The sequence below is a fragment of the Zea mays genome, chromosome 1 (genome assembly GCF_902167145.1).
Source record: "Zea mays cultivar B73 chromosome 1, Zm-B73-REFERENCE-NAM-5.0, whole genome shotgun sequence".
Lineage (NCBI taxonomy): Eukaryota > Viridiplantae > Streptophyta > Magnoliopsida > Poales > Poaceae > Zea > Zea mays.
Genome location: NC_050096.1, coordinates 176,256,873 through 176,278,055, shown reverse-complemented (window position 1 = coordinate 176,278,055; position 21,183 = coordinate 176,256,873). Strand labels below are relative to the sequence as shown.

At 45.6% G+C, this 21,183-nt stretch overlaps 3 protein-coding genes and 1 pseudogene across 4 annotated transcripts; 3 read left to right on the top strand and 1 right to left on the bottom strand.

Moving 5' to 3' along the window:
• The first annotated feature begins 1,356 nt into the window (after positions 1-1,356).
• Positions 1,357-3,172, top strand: LOC103645063 (uncharacterized; annotated as a pseudogene).
• A 1,557-nt stretch (positions 3,173-4,729) lies between these two features.
• On the top strand, positions 4,730-10,704 carry LOC118476077 (uncharacterized). The gene is made up of 4 exons (XM_035964136.1): positions 4,730-9,494; positions 9,564-9,780; positions 9,850-10,153; positions 10,240-10,704. Exon 1 carries the CDS (start codon positions 5,243-5,245, stop codon positions 6,323-6,325), a length of 1,083 nt encoding a protein of 360 aa, XP_035820029.1. The 5' UTR covers positions 4,730-5,242; the 3' UTR covers positions 6,326-9,494; positions 9,564-9,780; positions 9,850-10,153; positions 10,240-10,704.
• LOC109943464 (uncharacterized) lies at positions 6,676-7,486 on the top strand. The gene has a single exon (XM_020546532.3). It carries the CDS (start codon positions 6,698-6,700, stop codon positions 7,463-7,465), a length of 768 nt encoding a protein of 255 aa, XP_020402121.1. The 5' UTR covers positions 6,676-6,697; the 3' UTR covers positions 7,466-7,486.
• A 1,744-nt stretch (positions 10,705-12,448) lies between the features above and the next one.
• LOC100193229 (peroxisome assembly factor 1) lies at positions 12,449-18,026 on the bottom strand. 2 transcript variants are annotated; one of them, NM_001371637.1, is made up of 9 exons: positions 17,894-18,026; positions 17,632-17,765; positions 16,791-16,904; positions 16,525-16,681; positions 15,712-15,848; positions 15,522-15,622; positions 15,073-15,190; positions 13,700-13,866; positions 12,449-12,885 (listed from the first exon to the last, which is right to left on the bottom strand). In NM_001371637.1, the coding sequence occupies exons 2-9, from the start codon at positions 17,743-17,745 to the stop codon at positions 12,780-12,782; spliced, it is 1,014 nt and encodes a 337-aa protein (NP_001358566.1). In that variant the 5' UTR covers positions 17,746-17,765; positions 17,894-18,026; the 3' UTR covers positions 12,449-12,779. The 2 variants fall into 2 exon arrangements, with proteins under 2 accessions (NP_001358566.1, XP_035816934.1); XM_035961041.1 differs by lacking the exon at positions 17,894-18,026 and having other exon boundaries at positions 12,451-12,885; positions 17,632-17,860.
• Between the last annotated feature and the right edge of the window lie 3,157 nt (positions 18,027-21,183).

Genomic DNA, 21,183 nt, shown 5'->3' with positions numbered 1-21,183 from the left:
AGTCTTGGACTTATATGCTTCTTTTTATGTCTTCTTTTGAGGTGTTGCATCCTCATGACCTTAGTCCAATCCCCTTCGCATCATGTGGACTACAAACACAAACACTAGCAAACATATTAGTCCACAGGTTGCGTTGATCATCAAACACCAAAATCTATTTAGCCAAATGGCACGGGGTCCATTTTCCTTACACAAGGGAGGGTTCCATTGGGCCGAGGCGTCGTACTGGTCCAGTGGTCCGCTCCCGCCGCACGTGTCGTCGGTGGACCGTCGACTTCAGCTTCTCCTTCCTCCCCAGCCTCGTTAGCTAACGTGTCTCGCGGGGCAACCCCGCCGCATTCGTGGACCTCGCGACGTGCGATCCCTTGCACCGCCGGTACATCCAGATCTCCACCATCCCCGGCGACCTGTTGTCCTCCTCCGTCACGTCGTACTATCAGTAAGGCAAGACAGATGACTCAGTTCTGTAGGAGGCTCCATCAGGCGAGGACACAGAAAAGAACCAAGACAAAAGGCCCAAGAGAATACTAAAGCCTAATGTCACTCTGACAGGCCCAGAATGGGTGAATTGATGTAATAGCCCATGTAATAATTAAGCTACTTATACTGTTTAGACGATGGGGGAAAAGGACATTAGAAAAGAAGAAAACACTTGTCTGCCTACCTCCTCTCATGCTCACCTTCTTATTCCCCACACATCCTCTCCCCATTCCAGTAGCTCTAACACGTACCACGTCCACGACGGCGTGGAACTGGAGCATTTCCTTGTAACATCCGGCCCACTATTTTAAAGTAACCCAGTACAAGGCCCAAGTCAAGTTTACAAAGGCAACAATCAAGCAGGAGATGGAGATCGAATAGAATCCAGTTAAAAATTTACCTCCAGGTGTTGTTTACCGGCGATCTCACTGTGATGACTGCGCGCACTCACGTCGGCGATGCCGTGCCGGCCAAGGGGGCGTGACAAGTGGTATCAAAGCTCTGGTCCTCAGAGGTGGGCGGTGCGGGTCGTGTTTCCTCGTTGGCGATCTCGTCCTCGGCGACTACAATTTCGCGCGCAAGGGTTCTTCTCCGACGGCTCGCGGCGTCCTTCGACGCTTCCACGGTGCTCGTTGATCACTAACGAATGGCTATCGATCGGCTTAGGTGGCAGTAGACTTCGGGTCCTTCACCTGTTCGACAAAAGGTGTGTCCGGATTTTCTTCCAAATCGAAACTGTGGTGCTCTTGTTTCGCAAGGTGCGTGTGAGTCCTTCTGTTTTGGCGGTTCCCTTGTTTGGTATTCGGTTGTCTATCAGTGTCATTCACCACGACGCCTCCCAAACCATCTGCATAAACCTAAATTCTGTTGGATGCCATGGAGAAGGCTTTTGAGAAGGAGGAGGTAAACTGGCAGCGCATACTTGATAACATGGATCTGTTGTTTGCAAATCAACAGTGTATGATGCTCAGTTGGATTTGTTTGGGTCCAATTTGGTGGAGGCGCAGTTCCATGGACGAGCCACGACGTCGGCTCATGGTGAGGCACTACGACGGGAATGGCGACATCTTCGATGAGCAGCCTGTCTTTGATGAGGGGCCTGTGTTCGTTGAGGAGCCTCTCATCGATCTAGAGTCGAGCGGCTTCGAGAGCTATGCGCCCTTCAACTATTCTTTCTATTGCTTGAGTCATGTCATCGATGTTATGGCATCGAAGGTTGCTACCCTGGATGAGGTGCCTCCTGCTGCTGTGGTTTGGGATGGAGACTCGCTGGCTGGACATGGCTTGCAAGGTGTTTCGTTGGAGAAGTTAGTTGAGATGCCATTTCAAGATGAGCAGTCGAGGGTGAATCCAGTGGGGTCAATTGGAGCTGCAGATGAAGTGTTCGATGAATTGTTTGAAGATGTGATTTGTAATGAGAACATGCTACATGACTTCAATTCACATAATGATTTGCGGCAACAATTAGCTAATGATCAAGTGTTCCATGCAAGGTCTGACAATGAGATTCGGGATGAGGAAACTGGGCATGATGATTTGTTGGATCAGCTAGAATCAAATGGGATGATGTCTCAACCAGTGAGCAGCATTGTCTTGCTATATCTGATGACTCTTCTCAGGAATGCACTGGAGCTCAAGCTGAAATAATAGAAGAAAAGCCACCAAAAGCAGATGAGAATCATGTTCTTGATGACAGACAGCTTCAGCCTCCTATTCTAGAAGCGTCTCCGTCTTGCAATACAGTTGAAATGCAAAATGTCATGCAGCATGAAGCTTCAGCTTCAAGTCAAGGCTCCCTAACTTCTTTTGAGGGTGAATTAACATCATATGGGGACAGTGTTCAGGCTATTGGAGAACATCAGCTTGTTGTATCAGAAGAGTCTCTAGAGGAATGCAAAAGAGATGATGTCAAAAGAAACATACAGGATGTAGTAAAATCAGATGGAGGCTATGTTTTGGATTGCAGAGAATTTTAGCTTGCTGCATCAGAAGTCTCTTCTTCAGAAAACAACATGGTTGAAGTGCAAGGGGCTGCACAAGAAGAACCGTTGCCTTTAAATGGAGTTGAGGAAAATTCATACAAGGGTGACTTCATTTGCAAAGAGCAGGCTTAGCTTTGTGTCACAAATGAATCCTTGGCCGCACAGCTGCACGATAATGTTGAATTCGCTAAAGTACTGCAGTGCCAAAACTTGGACCCAGGATGGCATGATGTTGGGTTTGGTAGCTATACAAAGAGAGTGGTACCGTTATTGCATCGGCATTATACACAACAACCGCAGGATTATGTGGTTTCTCTTCATTATCAGCTTCTTGACACTGACATACACATGATCTGCAGACCTGATCCCTGTGTTGTTGACAGATACTTATCAGTGGAGGAAATGTATGGATGTATTCTGTTAACTGAATCAGCATCAAGCAAAGCAGGGATAGCACTGCCAAGAGGCGTCCATTCAATGGAGAAAGGAGCTCTGTCTCCTAAGAAGGCTTCTCCAAGGACAAGAATACTCAAGAGTAATACAAGGGGGTGCACTGTTTAGACTGCTATACATTTTGTCTATATGCTGACCGAGCTTTTGAGTCCTCTAGGAATGCAGCGATGTGGAATAGTGGTAGTCAAGAATTACCGCTGAAATTTCTGATGGGGTTCAATGGGATGTGGCTCTCCTTTCTGACCAGGTTGCAATAGACATGGCAAATGTTTTAAAAAGGATTTTAAGGAACTCTGATGGAACAAATTTGGAAGCTATCCCACGGCAGCAAAGGGATCTAAGAATTGATCGGTCTCATTGGAATGATAATGAAAGAAGTAAGACACAATTTCTCCCTTGGATAATTAGACCTTGGATCTCGGACTGCATTACATGACATGTTGTTGCTTGGGGACAAGCAACGTTTCGACGGGACGGTAATGTAACATCCGGCCCACTATTCTAAAGTAGCCCAGTACAAGGCCCAAGTCAAGTTTACAAAGGCAACAACCAAGTAGGAGATGGAGATCGAACAGAATCCAGTTAACAAATTCATCTCGATGCGTTGTTTACTGGCGATCTCACTGCGACAACTGCGCACTCACGTCGGTGATGCTGTGCCGACCAAGGGGCATGACCAGGGGCGGAGCACCCAGCATGGCCATGTATGGCCTAATACCTTGATCCGTCTCATTAGCAGACCAAAGACCACTTAAACTTGGCCCCACGTCTACCTGCTAGTACTTTTCTTTTCTGTCGCTGGCTCCACCAATGTTGGTTGTTGGTTGCCCATACTGCTTCAGACGTGTATCTAGCTTCGAGTGCGCTTGCTGGTTAACTACAAAATAGCTGTGTCTGCGTATATCGATTTAAAGTCGTTGTTTCTATAGATGAGAAACGTGTCGGTAGGTGTAGACGTGTAGTACACTGAACAAACAAACCAATAGCTAATGATCATACTGAAGCTCTTAGACTGTCCACGGTAGATGGTGTAAATTAGGGGATTTCAATTGTAGATGATATTGTTTGCAGGATGAAGTTTGGAACAGAGGATGAAATAGAAGAGCTACAATTTATTCTCATTTTAGACAATGTTCTATTTCTTTATATATATCACGGGTTGTTCTAAAAGTTGATTAGTTGTGTGCTAAATATTATACAGTCCAGTTGTGTAGAGCCATATCTAAAAAAAATTTCGTCCTCCGCCACTGGGCGTGACATTCCTTGTGCCGGGTCGTCCCAGGGACGAGGAGGGCGAGGACGAGGAAGAGCCGTCAGCATTCCGGATGATCTGCGGCTGCTTCTGCTGGGTCAACGCCTAGGACCGCCACATGCTCATGCTTGACCCGCGTGGCATGGAGCTGTCGCTGGTGGAGCTCGCGACATCGAGAGCTGGCCGTTGTCGACGCAGGGGAGCAAAGACTCTGTGTGGTAGCTCTCGGTTACTGGCGACAGAGGCTCGCGCTCCACTCCACCGCAGGGCGTGGCAGAACAGTGAGTTTGGCACGGAGGGATGGCACACTAGTACACAGAAGAACTATAGTGACGGTCCTAAAACTATTTTCACTGGTGTTTTTCAGTGCCACCAGTGCTAGGGCCAGTCCCCTTGCCCGAGCCTGAGTATGACGTAGTCTGGTACATCAAGGGCTCGGCGGATGGCTACTTGCTCTTGAAAGCTTTTCCACGGCTCTCTTCTCCACCACAGCGTCCACAAGCTCTATACTTCACGTTGGAGCTCATGACGTTGCTGATTGAGAGGCTGTGCGTGTCAGAACATCATTTTTGCCATGATCACCTGTATGCAAGCTTCCCACCACCGCTGTCACCGCCAAGTGTATGAAACTGTGAGGGCCTTCCTTCTTTGCCTCGCCATTGACACGAACACAAATGGCTCGCAAAACCCAACCAGCCAGCCATTGATGTCAACTGCTCCCATGCATGCAGAAGACGATAGTGTCAGCATATTGCCACATGGGATCTATGACAGGTGACAAATGGACATCTTCAGCTATAAAAGGAGACCGGTTCAAGCTATGGGGGTATCAAATATTGAGAAGAAACACATATCCATCTTTATTCTCATTTCTCTGTGTTCTAGTGTTCATCTTCTCTGTCTAGAATCTATACTTCATCTTTTCCCTTCCTCTCACATGTACCCGGATTCTCTTATATTCTAGTACTTTGCTGCTGCTAGTTGAATTGAGATATTAGTGTTGCTAGCATTTGGTATCAGATTAGATCGTCCTGAATCCGTTATCTATTGTGTTGCGGCGCCCATAATCGCTCCGATGAATTATTCAGATGCTACCGTCCGCAAGCTGCTCGATGCAATGACACTAATGGAGGAGCGCTTAACAGCTACGCTGGTTGGATCCACACCGTCCTACCTAGCGCCCACCAGCGAGGCCATCGACAAGCTCTGTCCGGACCTCGACCCTTGCTGCACCAACCAAGACAGCATCGAGCACCACCGAGTCGAAGATCCCTCTGGAGAGGAGGACCTGCAGCCACAAGCGGAGATGGTGGAGTCGATCGAGTTGGAGTCCGCTCCTCCAACTCTCGTCGTCTACGACCGCTACGACAAGCCAAACCGCAATGAGATCATCGAGGTGCTCGCGTTACTAGAGTACAACGAGGCGGCTCGCATCACCGATGCGATTGAAGGACCCACCCGTGAGGTCGCCAGCAGGACCGCTGCGCTGGAGCCCGTCGACTACCGCCGACGCCAGGTGCTAACCATGGCAGGCGAGGTCGAGCAGGAACCAAGGGATGGCGTTATCAACAAGGTGGAGGCCGAGGCAGCATGTGAATTCCTTGGAGACGCGATCGACTGCTCCAACTCTGAAGACCCCTCCGACCTCGCCATCGTCCTGGTCCTCGCCGACACGCTCATCGACGGCAACGAGCTCGACCACCCATCGAAATCCAGGGAGGAGGTCCAGCTTCCACGCGCGGTGTACTTCGCACCCGACAACGACAGGTACATGGTCCACGTAGGCACCTCCTCTAGGACCGGCGACTGCCTACGCTGGATGGAGCCATTATTTTCCAACCCGCGCGAGAAGGTCCATGACGGGCTCGTTGGCGAGATAGAGTGGTCCCGCGTAGTCCGCTTCCTCCACTCCTCCTTGCCATCACCACACCAGGCGGAGGTGGTGGAGTCATCCGAGTCGGAGTCTCTGCGTCCTCCCGGCGTCGTCGACAACCACGTCGAGCCCAACCTCTACAGTTTCATCCCGCTGATCTTCAGCACCAAGAAAGCCATAGAGGAGGAGGTACCCGTCGACATGCCCACCAAGTGTTTGATGAAAGTCCTCAACCGGCGCACCTACTCCGTCCCCAACCTCAGGAGGAAAAGGTGCAGAACTTGATCCACGTCGGCGGCGACAAGCTCAGGTTTCCCGACGACAGGACCATATTTCCCAACGGCGCCAACGCCTACACCGACGACATTGGCAGGCTTGTCCTGTCCCACGGCTCCATCCACATCGCGCTCGACATCGGATGTGGGGTGACGAGCTAGGGCGCATACCTGCTTTCATGGGACATCCTAGCCATGTCGTTCGCGCTGCGGGGCTCTCATGAGGCGCGGATGCAGTTCACACTGGAGCGCGGCGTGCCAGCCATGATTGGTGTGCTCGCGTCCAAATGCCTCGCCTACCCGACCCGTGCCTTACATATGGCGCACTGCTTCTGCTGCTACATCCCTTGGCAACTCTACGATGGATTGTACCTGATCAAGGATGATCGTGTACTGCATCCCAGAGGGTACTGGATCCTGTCCGGCTCGCCAATCAACTGGAAAAAGTATTGGAAAGGGGTGGGAGCGGACGAAGGAGGATGTAGCTAACAAATGTACCCATGGCTACTACACTGTTGGAAAGGGAATTGTGCTGGTAGCAAACAATTTTGGTGATGACCTCTTTCCTGGCAGCAATGAGATCAAACAACCATGGCCTCCACCTCTGGAGTTAGCGTGCTTGGATTGGAACATCATGGTCTTCTCTGTGTTTCGTGCTTCCACGACCCTCTTCATCGACCTTGACTCAGCTGGCTTTGGCACTGGTCTCGAGCTGTGGTCTAGCAGGGCCAGCGACAAGAACAAGTTCATGGTTGAACAACTGCATAGGAACAAGATGTCCAATAGGGCCACCCATGGGTGTTATGCCTGTTGGCGGCCAATTCACCTTCATGGACAGGATACCATTTGTTCTAGCTGCAATGATGGTTTTATCCAGGAAAGCAGTGAGATGGGTGGCGTACTGAACACTTATGGTCTCATTGAACCGGACTTTGAAGAGCATCGAGCCAAAAGAATTGGAATGACGGACGCCATATCTGCCCTTATCCAGCAACAGATGGCAGAAATAGGAAGATATAGTTTGTTTGATATACATGGTAGACAAGGGACTTGTACTGCACATGGAAAGAGGTCAACTGCTATTCATACTCTCATAATGGGTGCATCCCTTCTCCTGCAGTTGGTAGTAGTGATGTCAATATTATCATGAGGGGAGGCCCTAGAGTTCACGTTGTCCATCCAAATTTCAGTAGTCTAGTTGTTGGTTCAAGTCTGGAAGCTCTATTTGAGCATCTACTACTCCAAAACGATCGTCAAGGCACACCTCCTGCTCCACAGTCAGCTATTGACTCCATGTCGATTGGGTACAATACCACCATATCAGTGCCACAAATGCATGCAGTTTGCCTGGAGCTCCTCGAGAAGAATCTTCAGCCAGGAATGCGAGCTCTCAACGTTGGTTCATGGATTGGTGTGGCCGCTGACCTAGCTTGTTCCTTCTGGTCTAGGTGCTGTTACCAGTGTCCAAGGCAATTTCATAGTCTTTGTTTAGAATCCTAGTGGTTATGCAAATCACAGCTTGGGGACAAGTTGTATTTCAAGCGGTGGGGAATGTCAGCATATTGCCACATGGGATCTGTGACAGGTGACAAATGGACATCTTCAGCTATAAAAGGAGACCGATTCAAGCTATGGGGGTATCAAATATTGAGAAGAAACACATATCCATCTCTATTCTCATTTCCCTGTGTTCTAGTGTTCATCTTCTCTGTCTAGAAATCTATACTTCTCTTTTCCCTTCCTCTCACATGTACCCGGATTCTCTTATATTCTAGTACTTTGCTGCCGGTGGTTGAATTGAGATATTAGTGTTGCTAACAGATAGTTTTGGGGGAAAACCTTGGAAAAGTCTGTAAATATACATCTATTTTATATGTCTTGTCGCTCACTTGTCAAGCTTCACAAGTCAGATCCATGTCAGGAAACACTGCGATGCATTTGTCAGCTTGTGGGCATGGGCCTAGATTCATGTCAGCGTTTTTTTGGCTGAGCTTCTTTGCAGAAAGTTCAAACTGTGGAGCGAGCACAACTGAACGGAGAGGCAGTAGTTGGAAGCACAAGGATGCTGCTAAACCAGAACAAATTATGTTGTGATGCGCATCGTTATATTAAACGTTGCACATGCCTGTATTTTTTGTTTTTTAGCCATTTTTATGACAAAAAATTACATTTAGACCCTGAAGAACTTAATTCCTGATTTGGACCCGAACCTCGGCGTCATAGCCTATGACGTTGAGGCAACACAGCTCGGCACCATAGGCTATGGCCCCGAGCTCTGACGTGGCGATAGCGCCTCCCTAGGGCTGGTGTGACACCGACGCGACCTCCTAGCTCGGCGCCACAGATCTTGGCGCCGAGCTAGGGAGGCCTATAAAACGGCTGTGCTGCTGGCCGAGAGGAGCTCATTTCCCCTCCATTCAAAACTTCTTCAATTATTAGTTTGTATACCAAATCAGGAGAGCGGTTGGAATACTTTATAGACCAAGGTATGATGTCTCACTGATTCGTTTTGTATATTGGGTTGTAATTTTCGATTATTAGTTTTCATTGTTCCTCCCTGAATATATAGTATAGTTTGTGAAATCTGATTATACAGTCTATTAGGTAATTGTGTTAATATATTATCGTTTCTTATATGAAAGACATGTACCGGGAGGCATTGTGGCAGAAGAGAGGTCGTCCTCGGGAGTTATATCTGGATGTATCGAGTAAGGATGCTCATGTTCCTACTAAACTTCCTGTGCCTAACTGTTACTGTGGCAGACCGGCTTGGGTATGTCAATCCAAACATCCAGACATGGTTGCTCGCTGCTTCTACCTTTGTGGCGGTTTTAACGTACGTAGCTTATGACTTGTGACTTAATATTGTTTACTATATGTGTAATAATGCTTCGTTCCATTATTTTAGGAGCACCTGAGGTTTTTATTTTTCCAGTGGATCGACGATCCTGATAAATTTGACCCCCGATGTCTTATTTTCCCTAATTGGTTGTGGAAGGACTAGTCATGAACGTTTTAAGCGTTGGGTACCTCCTCCCCCGAATCCTCCACCAATGATGGATGCGGAGGAGGTAGCAACCGAAAGACGAATGGACTCGCCGCCTCGATGCGATTGCGGAGATCGTGTTGCCATCGACGAGGACACTGCGAAGCACTTCGTGTGTCCGAACATTGATTATGTGAGCTCATAACAAATGTCTAAACTTTTGTTATTTTTTGCACAAATTTATTAAATTATTCTCCTGCAGCCATACGGGTGGCGTAAGTGCCAATTCAGAGAGTGGTTGTATGGTCCTATGTCCCATTGGCCAGAGCCAGAGGCAAAGGAAAAGAAAAAATGAGAGGGCGGAAGAGTTGAAGTTTGATCCAGTACTATGCAAATATGGTATTGAAGCTAAGTATGGACTAGTTCCTTCCGAGCTTGGTGTTGGCTATTTTTGTGGACATATGGTAGATTACGATGAGGTTGGTATTTATTTATTTATTATCCAGTACTCTGCAAAGGTTGCGCCCGTACTTACTCTTTTTTTGTAGGAGACGGGGAAATGCGGTTGGAAGAGTTACGACGACAAAGGAGAGGTGATGCGCACAATAAAGTCCAAGAGACTAATGGGACAGAAGATGCGTTGTGGATCTCAGCTCATCGATTCGTACATTAACGATTGCATACAGGACATGCGTAGGTACGTGAAATCGGCAAGTTTTGACAGCCCGATGCGTGTAGAGCAGAGGAGATTGAAGGCAGCAAATGAGAAGAGAGCACAAGATGCAAGGGAATGGGAGGCGGCTAGAGCTGAGAAACAGATGTTGGATAATCTTGTTGATCGTCTCAAGGGAAGTGAGTGAGAAAATGACACTATAGTTTTGTTTGTACAATTTATTTATCCTGACTTTGCAAACTTATTTGTCTCATTATATTTGCAGAGATTGGATGTGTCGTAAACTATATCGCAGATGAGGCACATGCAAGATACATTCAGGAAAAAATGACGACGGTGGAGCTGATGGAGAAGGAGGAGGACACATCTAGATTGAGTGAGCTTATCGCTCACTTAGAGGCAGGATTACATGGGGAAGAGGAGGACGACACATCAAGGTTGAGTGAGCTCATCGCACTAGCTGAGGCAGGATTACGTGCTCAAAAGGAGGAGGACGAGTTTATGTCTCAGGCCGCTGAAGAGGTAGACGCCGCTTATTACAAGCAGAAGTGTGATAAGGCTGAGGCTGAGGATCAGCTATTCTCCCAAGCTGCATTAAAAAGTCTAATCAAACGAATTAACAATGGATATGAACAACGTGTTAAATACACTTACTAGGATGATCCTGGATTGGATCATGGGTCAATGGGATCTCCAGTGGGGGTACCACCGGATTAGAAGCCCCACAAACGCCGCGAACAGGACGAGAAATCTTAAACTCGTTCGGGGCCGATTGAGCATCTAGCACAACAACCACTTCTTCCGGAAGCTCAGTCAAAGGAGCTTCACTACGAGATGCATTTGGCATTTGTGGAGATAACCCGACTGGAGCAGCGGAATGACTAAACGATAAATTTCGAACAACCACATCCAAACATGGTGGAACAATCGTCTTCACAATTCTAACATATTTCACCCAGTCATCTTCTGAGGCAATGGATATCAAACGTCGGACAACTGTCTCAGATGTAACATGGGACAACAAACCCTGAATTGATATTCTAGGGTCGTTTAAATTGCAACTAATCTCCTCACAAGCTCGAGCGAAAATCTGGCCAAAAGATGGTCTTTCATCGAACATCACGATCACCTTCTTCATACCATAAAAACTAACATTTCCATAAACATCTTCCTCCACGCTTCCTCCATGGTATAGTGTCACTAGGGTATCCATCTATTGCAAACACGGATTATCAATAACCATTAAAGATTATACCTGAGTAACACTATCAACTAATGCCTATATACCCATCTACTAATCTACTAAACCCTAAATACTTACTTAATAATAAATAAGTATTAGGTGCTTACTAACTAATAACTATATACTATTAAATGAACACCACAAACAGATATACATAATCTACTAATGATGTACGAAAAAGTATACATAAGGTCCTGGTGGTGACAAGCTACCGGTGGCGTAGGTGGAGTCAGACGGCCTCGTATCCACAACAAAAACATATTACTCCGAGTAAAAAAATCGACAACACCTCCCCCTATACGGTGAGGTTTCTAAAACCTGTAGACAAACAAACAGCACGATGGCTGATATGCACAGTAACATGTAAATAGCTAGCTAACTATATTTACTAATAACTAAATACCTAGCTAACTATATATTAAACAAAGTGAACATGTGCTAACTCAATACTAAAATACTAAACACTAAACTACGTAAATACTAACTAAATGCTAACCACTAACTAACCACTGACTACTAAACTAAGTAAAACCCTGCTAAAAATGCTAACTAATTTCTAAAGAAAACCTCCTTATCTTGCGATGGCGTTACGTGGGAGACGGCGGCGGTCCGAAGAACAAGCGGGCGAAGCGCGGGATGAGGAGCTCAGCCGCGGGGGAGGAGCTCGGTCTGCGGGTTTTTAAGAGCTCGGGCGAGACGAGGCAGAGGGAGGAGCTCGGCCGCGGGGAGGAGCCCGGGCGGCGACGACGCGAGCTAGGAGACCGCTCGACCACGGGGAGGAGGACCGCGACGGCAAGGAGGGGGAGAGCGGCGGCGCCAAGACTGGGCAGAGGGAGGAGACCGAGACGGGGCAGAGGGAGGAGCTCGACCGCAGGAGGACGACCGCCGACGAGTGCAGCGACGGTGGAAGCGAGCGGCGTGCACAGCAGTGTGTGCTTGGCGGTGGCGACGAGTGAGAGATAGAATGGAGAAAGAGAAACCGAGACTATGGCTAAATCCCAGCTCGGCGCCAAGATCTAACGTCGAGCTAAGGACGCCATGTCGGAGCCACATTAGCAACATGGAGCCAACGGGGCAGGTTCCTCAGCGCCACAGCCAATGGCGCCGAGATGTGTTAGCTCGACGCCGAGCTAACGGTCCAAATCAGGAAATAAGTCTTTAAGGGGTCTAAGTGTAAATTTTTGTCACAAACAAAGCTAAAAACCAAAAAAAAAAATCTGTGCAGCGGCATACTTAAAAACCTAATCTCTTTTCAATACATAATCAGTGAATCAGTTGCTCTTTCCAATAATTGTTTTGGCATTTTTCAATACACGATTTTTGAAATAGACGAATCGAAAAGAAAACGCATAGTGAATCCGTGTTAGTTTTGTGACGGACTATTCATTCGATATACAACAAGTCAGTTATGGGCTCATGGCATCCGAACTGTCCACACTTGGGGCAATTACATGTACATACAGTGAATGACGCGTATCCAAACTTGTAACCGTATGAAACACCGAAGTGCTGATTCTCTGTAGAAACGGGCGAGAATTCTTTAACCCAACTAGGTCGTAAAACTAACCTGATCCTAGTCTTTGAATTGCAACCACCGCCCCGTCACAACGTGTGCATCTGTAAGAAGTCGTAGCCGAACAACGTGTGCGTAGGCAATAGTAGCAATACCTGGAAACAACAAAGAATTTGTCTGAGGCGAATTTCAACCCAGCAAAGCTTAGATAGTATAGCCAGCATAACCGTCAAGGCTTTAAGCCAGCTCCGAAACCAGGTTTGTGGGAACAAACATGTAAACCAGCTACGTAGCATATTCACCTAGCAAGTGTACGACTAATACAAAGAATATCGAGTTAAATGCATGAGCAGCCCCTAAAGTTGTTGGTGCCACTTTGGTCTACGCACTTTGAAAACATATTTCCAGGCCCTTAAACTTGTTTTAAGTGGTGCATCATAATGGTCAGTATGGTCCATAAATGGACCTGCGGTGCACCATTTTACAAGTTTAGATATGTGTAGTGCACCATAAAACAAGTTTAGGGACTTAAAAACGCATTTACAAAGTTCATGGGCCTAAATGGCTAAACGACATACTTTGACAAGTTCACACGTCACTGATGCATTTAACTCAAGAATATTTAAAATTTTAAATCAGACTTTTCGCATTGTTTGTTAAGCAAAATATACGTATTCAAGTTGAATTATAATATTAACAGTTATCTAGAAATCCAGATAATGATCCTACCATTTCTACAGTTTGGAGATGACTACGCAAGGCTATATACTAGACTACTACAGTGAACTAGAGTAACAAACACCATCCTAGTAATATTAATCTAATAATGGCTATCGGAACATGGCAATGACATTTCTAGCGTGCTTCTTTGTTGTGCAAAGTGTAGGATGGGATCTACTGCAGGGAGTATACCACAGGGGCACAGAGTGAGGATATATGACGCGGGGAGCACAGTAAGAAACGGCGTACCTGTGTTGACATGGAAGAGCAATAAATGGAATGCTAGGACTGGACCGACATATAGGACAATCTGCTTCATCACCAGAAGAACCTCCTGACTTATCTTTGGAGAAGGGGAGAAGGAACTTCTTTACCGAAGACGAGTTTAGGAGGGGAAGAAGCAAAAGCAACATTTCCTGCACAGTTATGCAGTGTGAGGCATCACTTCAAGTTCAAGATTCCATGTACTAAATCTACAGGCAGTACATCAAAATATAGTATTGTGGAATAACAAGACACTAGCACAACCACCAATTTAAACACAGGGAAAATGCCCTCCTAAGGCCTTGTTCGGTTATTGATATTTCATGTGGATTGGAGTGTATTGGGTGGGATTGGGATGTATTTTGACTTGTTATGGATTTAAACCGACTCAATCCCTCCCAAACGAACAAGCCCTAAGTGACAACAGAGTTCCCCGGAGTACAATATCAGCAATAGCCATAAGATAATCTCGAGGTTGCTTCACAGCAAGTTTCTCGAGAACGTCTTCAAATTTCAGACCGAATAGCAATTTAGCTTCAAGAGTAGAGATAAATCCACCGATTTTTTAACTTTACTTGCCATTCATCAGATGATCGGAATACCAGCCCATGTTTACTTACATTCTATTAGGCAACTATTACGACCTTGTACAATAGATAACTCACTGATGTCCAAGTTTTCTGGTGCATCAGAGAGGAAAATTTTATTTATCCTTAAATAGCAAATTCACACAAATGTATTTGCGGAAAATCTCAGAAACAACTAAAGAAACCTGCACAGCAGGTCTAAGTGCATTATATTAAGAATCACATCACCAATCTGTTATTATCAAAAGTCAAACTAAATAGTCTTGAGTGCAGTTCACTGAATATAGATCAAATCGACAGAATCGACTACAAGGAATTTACCATATAGGATATATTATGCCACCAGAGCCATGTGAATTGCATTTGAATCATGGTAACAATGCAACATACTTGACTTGGTAAAAATATCATTCCAAGGATTTATCATAGAAATATTTTTTCATCTGGGATAGAAACAAATGCAATTAAAGTATACACTACCTCCCAAGTTTGCATCCTAATATCTGGCTGGAGTAAACACAAACATATGTGATCTACGATGTCAGATATTGGAGGATATCAGAGAACCAATCATTCAGATACCAGATAGGTGTATGATCTATCAAGAATATATGTGATCAACATTGGCTAAAAGGTTTCACTATCCATATCGGTGCATATGCAATCAAAAGCATAGATCAAACTGTAAAATCAATAATTGTGTAAGATAGAACCTTTTTAGATTACCAGCTATTTGTGGGATAACAACAGGACTGAAAGAAAGAGATTTACCGAAAACTCATTCCAGACCAGCTGCCGATTCATGTACTCAAAACTAACAGCTCTATTCATGTTGGGGCTCCCATAAACAAGTCTTGCCTTCAGAATCCTTTCTACAACAGTTTTGTACCTTTATAAACACATAAGCAAGGATGAAAATCATGTGTCATATAAATTTCATAATAACTACAAATTGAACAGGATGATAATCTATTAAAAAAGAGCAGCTTTCGATTTTCCCACAAATCATGCTGATCTAGCTCATTCAAATACACTGTCATTGGTCAATTTCCTATCAGTGGACAGTATATGCTGCACATGTTGGCAATATTTAATCTCCAGATAGATAGTTAACTTTGCTAAACTAGGCACCACCGGCTACAGCCATGATAATTAATGATAATTTCTACCATCCTCATGATACAAGAAAGGACCATAATTAAACAGGAATAGGAAGGTACCTTCCACCATAAAGAAACAATAATAGGTTAAAGAATGAAGCAGCCCTATAAAATACTTCAGCATTCCGCATCAACGCCCAAGCACGGCGAGCTAGTGGTCTCTACATCATGAAATAGAAAAATTAATATTAAGTTATACTAAAACCAGTGAACTATAATTGTAAGTTTTCAGGAAGGAGTCAGGGTTAACCTGTTCAGAATCGCCCCATCGACGGAAAGCAGAAAAAGATTGTAATCGTGACCATACATATTGGCCACCAACAAAGCTAATACAATAAAATATCTTTTGAGAAACAGAAAGCCCAGGTCCTTCCAAACCTGTTCTAACTGAAAAGCAAATGGAACCCATTAGATGTTGCTCAGATAATACTCATCTACATATCAGTAGCCAACAACACAAAGCGGTAGCAAATAAACTCCTGGGAATGTTACAAATGAGCTAATGTGTATAAGATTACAAAGGCGTGATCCAGTTCAATTGCAGAGTTAACTTCAACTTTTGCTTTTATAAAGGCAATGAGAATGCCTATAGCATGCAATGCAAAAAAAAAGCTCCAACCAAGCTGTAATTTGATGTGTTCATGTAAATATGATAAGGGGAGCAAAAGGGTGCATATTGAGGGGAAGAGACACTTGAACATAAGAGGATGGACATAGATGAAGAAAACTTTAGACAAGAGAATGCAGATGGTTAGCCATTTTCATTGTTTGAACATAAAGGATACATTGTGACAGTCCTATCTTTTATGTAGATGGTGGAAGACATGAATACTAAGGAGCATATCCATAAACAAAGAATATTAAACATATGCAACTTTTTTACAATAATAAAGATACTCAACTAATCATGAGTAATAACGAACTAACAGATTATGAGATAAACTAGTAACTTTCTAATTGTGTGCAGCAGTAAGAAAAACAATGCAGTGATGCACATCCTAGTTCCTATGCCCCCTGGTAGTGGCTGTCAGAAAAATATTGAAATAAACTTTGATAGAGATACCTTCTTTTCCAGTGATGGGTGCTGCCCGCTCATCTCTGTACCTCAGGTTCATCAGTGCATTGCCAGGGGTAGGCTTGTCAGCCCAAATTGAGAACCTCCAGATGAGGAACTCAAGGAAAGCATCAAGTTCAGGCTCATATTGGAATAAGAGTCCTGGCTGATATGAAAAGAAGGCATCAAAACTGAAAGCAACAGTTAGCAGCACACTTAAGTTCTATGCAAGCCTCAAACAACACAAAAATCAGCAAAGTTAATAAAGCAAGCACCTTCATCAAAGAGAACACTTTGACTAGCTGCTCTTTCAACATGGCCGACATCTCAACATCTAGCCTTGCAGCATCAAACTGGTTCACCCTAGATATTGAAATCGGGATAATGACCTGCGTAAGAAAAAAAATGGCATTACATCCCAAATTAAGGGGGTGTTTGGTTCCTTTAGTCACCCTACTAAACTTTAGGGACTAAACTATAGTCCCTATAAATCCTATTTGGAAGAGCTATTTTACTCACCCTGTTTGCTATTTGCCTATTTTAGGGACTAAAAGTTCTAAAGTTTAGTAGTTGGGAACCAAACACCCCCTAAGTGCGCTAGGTGCCTGCAACTGCAAGCATCATGCTTGTTCTCAGGGCCTGCAACTGCAAGCATCATTGTCTTGCCTAGTTCTCGATTTGCCTAGACTTGAAGAAATCCTGGGTCCGCCACTGCCTGTTCTGACAGACAATCGCAAAACTTGTTTTACTTAAGAACCTCTAAGCCTTTTCATGTTAGTAAAATGAAGAACCAGGAGCCAGCAGCAACACCAGAATTAACAACCATCATAATTCACAACTAAATAATGCCTCCGAGTGCTTGAGACATTCCATACCTATCTACATAAGCAAAACCATACCCAGAACAGAAAATCTAGCGACAATTAGCAATAATCAAATTAGTTGACCTCGCCCTCGGGGAAACTAAAATCCCATATGCTTGCGAGGGATTTCGAGTCTCCATCTCCAGCACCTCACATCACGTAGAACTTAGAAATTATGTGGCATCTCAAAGCGCTACCATACAGCAGAACAAACCCTAGGATGGGAGAAAACAGGGGCATCTGTAGACTGTACCTTGGAGGAATCCCGCAGCGACTCCCACTGCGGGAGGCGACTGCCGAGCTCGACGAGCCATGCGTCCTGCGGCGGCGGCGCCTCCGAGGCAGTGGCCGACTCGACCTGGGGCATGGGGGGCAGGGGCGCATCCACTGTTTGGAGGGGTGAAATTGTAATTACTGGGTATAATATGCATGTAACGGTTGCGAATCGGAAAGTGTAGATTTAGATTTGGGGTGCCTCGGTTCCGCACAGGGAAGCGAAAGGAGTGGGGGCGTACCTGGTGGTCTGGTGGATGCTCGCCACCGGTGAAGGGGCCGGCCGACGAAGACCCGCGCCGCTCACCCAGCCTGCGGCTGCGTTGCTCTGGTTTTTTCTTTTTCCCTTTTTTACACGGCCTTTTTTTTTGTGGGGTTGGGTGCGGGGTGGGGGGGTGCATGTTGTCTGCCTCAAAAAAAACTGTTGAAAAAAGGGAATCTGTTGAGGGCATAAGGGAATCTGTTTGAGAACTATATTTTTTTCCAAGTGATTTCTATTTTTTTAAAATATAAACTAATTTTTTTGGAAAAATAGAATTTCGTTGAGAAAATAGATTTTCTAAATTAGCCCTGATAAGATTATCCAATAAGACCATGGGCACGAAATATAATGAGACATATGGTATTCTAATTTATCTATCATGTATGTTTACAAATTCTTCAACAAAGAAGACATTCCTTGGGCATCTCTCACGTGGGGAAGCTATTATGGCCCTGTTTGGTACAGCTGCTGCTTGTTGAAAAAGCAGCTTATCTGATAAGCTGGTAAAAAGCAGCTTCTGCTTATTGCTTTTAGTTCATTTGGAGAAGCAGCTGAACTGATAAGCTGCTGCAGAAGCTATCTGTTTGGCAGAACTTCGGCTTAAATTTGTGAATAAGCTGAAAATAAGTTGTGCCAAACAGGGCCTATAGCACAAGTAAATTCCCAACCCAGTCTTAACAGAATCTTGGCCCTGTTCGGCACCATAGGAATTTTATGGGGCTGTATTTTTTTCATATATGGTTTGGATGAATCAAGCTTTCCACCCAATCCATTGAGGAATTCAATCCCTAAACTCAATCAACAAATATTTGTTCGTTTATTCCATAATAATCTGAAAACTGAAAACTGAATAACACTATCTAAAAACTGAAAACTGAATAACGCTATCTCAAAACTGAAAACTGAATAAACCCAATCAACAAACAAGCTGAAAACTGCAGTCTGAATAACGCTATCTTTTTTTGACAAAGTAGAGACGAGCACATGTCTGCACAATCTTAAACAACTGAAGAAACAAGTTGAAAACTGCACAGTCTGCACAAGTCGAAGAAACAGTCTCTACATGCACATGCAAGCTTCAGACCACACACACTACAAGCTAAGCCTTATTGACTGAAACTGAATAAACTGAATAAACAGCCTGCATAGACTGAAGATGTGACTTTACTTTCTCTTTCTCTAGAAATATTGATAATATCTTTATCCTTGGACCCTGGAACACCATGAGACAAATATGTACTACTTATTAAGAAGGTAAGAGTAGTCTGCCTCCCTTACGTTCTGCCGTTCTGCCGATCCTCAATCTCCACCGTCCATCCCACATCGTTGTTTTGCGTGCGTCGCCCGTCAGCCGTCGTGCGTGCGTCGCCTCCCGTCTGCCCCTTCCCCGTCCACGCGAAGCTCCCTCTGCCCCCTCCCGTTCGCAGTTCTCCTCCGCACGCTGGCAACCGCTCCCTCCCTCCGCCTCCACCTCCGCCGTCGGGCGCACCCTCTCCCTCGCTCTGGACCTCCCCAAGACTCCGTTCCCACGCCTCGCTGGACCTGCCATCACCGCCGCCTTGTTGGGCACGAAACCCTAGCGGCGCTTGCCGCCCCTGGATACCGCATCCCGCTCCCTGGCGCCTCCGCCCGTGCCCTGCTCCAACCGACATTGTCTCCTCGCTGGGCCATGGCTCCCCTTCGGATCGACGGTTGCGCCACCTAGCCACGCCGTTGGATCGGTGGTGCAGCGCGCGGTGCAGGAGATGGTGGAGGACCCGCTCGGTTGCTGGCACACGCGCCGTCCTCAACTCCTCATGGACCTCGAGCCCGGCACCATGGACTCCGTGCGCTCGGGCCCCTTCGGCCAGATCTTCCGCCCCGACAATTTCGTCTTCCAGTCCGGCGCCGGCAACAACTGGGCCAAGGGCCACTACACCGAGGGCGCCGGCAACAACAGGAACCGCACCCGCCATCCGCGACCGTCAACCACCTACCTGCATCCTCTATCCGCCAGCGATGTCGGTGCCCCCACCGGCAACCGCCAGGTCCCTCCCCACCTCCTTCCTCTCGCCCTCCGTAGCCCCCTCCCTCCCTCGCTATCTCACTATTGCTTTTCCACTTCTATAGGTGTCCCTATGGGGGTCCAGCACGAAGGAGATCACATGTGACACGCTGCTGCAGAAGGTCTCCGAGGAGAACCAGCTCCACAGACACCTTTGTTGTGCCGCCGCGGCTGCCCTCTCCATCCAGGTACCTCCTACGTCACCATCCAACGCCCCCTTCTTCGCCCATCATGTCTAATGAGGTATGAAATCTGCTCGCTGCTCACGGCATGAATTTTTCTTTGAGTTTTCGGGTAATTTAATCGACCTGCGAGTCCGTGCTTCGTTTCAATGATACACATGATTTTTGTGATGTCTATTTCAAGGGAGAGATGCTTGCAATGGCTTATGAAAATGTCTTTCTGTTTCAGTTTTGCACTATGTTCTGTTGTGCAAACCTCTTCCTTTTCTTGTTTGGTGAATGACTGCAGAACCAAACTGATAGCACCCAGCTCCTCAGGTTGTCGTCTAATGCCTACGCATCATTTTTTTGTTGGGAGGGGGTCATATTTCATATTTGGCACCTGAATTAAAAAGGAAATAACTGTTGTACCAATCCTTAGGTGTGCAAAATCATGGCTCTATTTTAAATCATCAATAATACTCCTCATCCTGCAATTTGTACAAATGGTTAAGCAAAACAAAACATGATAGTTTTGATAGAACTACATTACCATGCTTGTAAACTATTGAAGGAAATAGAAGGTTCACAAGGATTTATGTTCAAGTTTCATTCGAATAAAAAAATGTAACAGCCGCCTCATAGTGCAGGGAAGGCTTGTGAGTAAAAATCAATTTATAATGATGGTGTTATATATTATTTCTATTGAAGCCTTCATCCAAGCCCCTTTCAATTTAGCCATGGAGTACAAGGGGAAAACGACTTTTAGAAAAGAAATGAATACCCATTGAGCCCACCATGTCCCCCTATGGTAGCAGACGCAATTTCGCAAAGGGTAGATCAAGATCATCGTATATCTATAAAGAATAGGAGAATAGTTTATGTGAGAAATGATTCTGGGAACATGACAAAGTACCAGCTCAAGGACAACATTTACCACAACTAAATGATTGAATGGTATCTTGAAGTATGAAACCAGCTGCCCAACCTACATAAACAACACTAAGGAGAAAAGGGCTAGGGAGAACAATTGATTTCCAATCTACAGTGGAGTAATTTCACTTA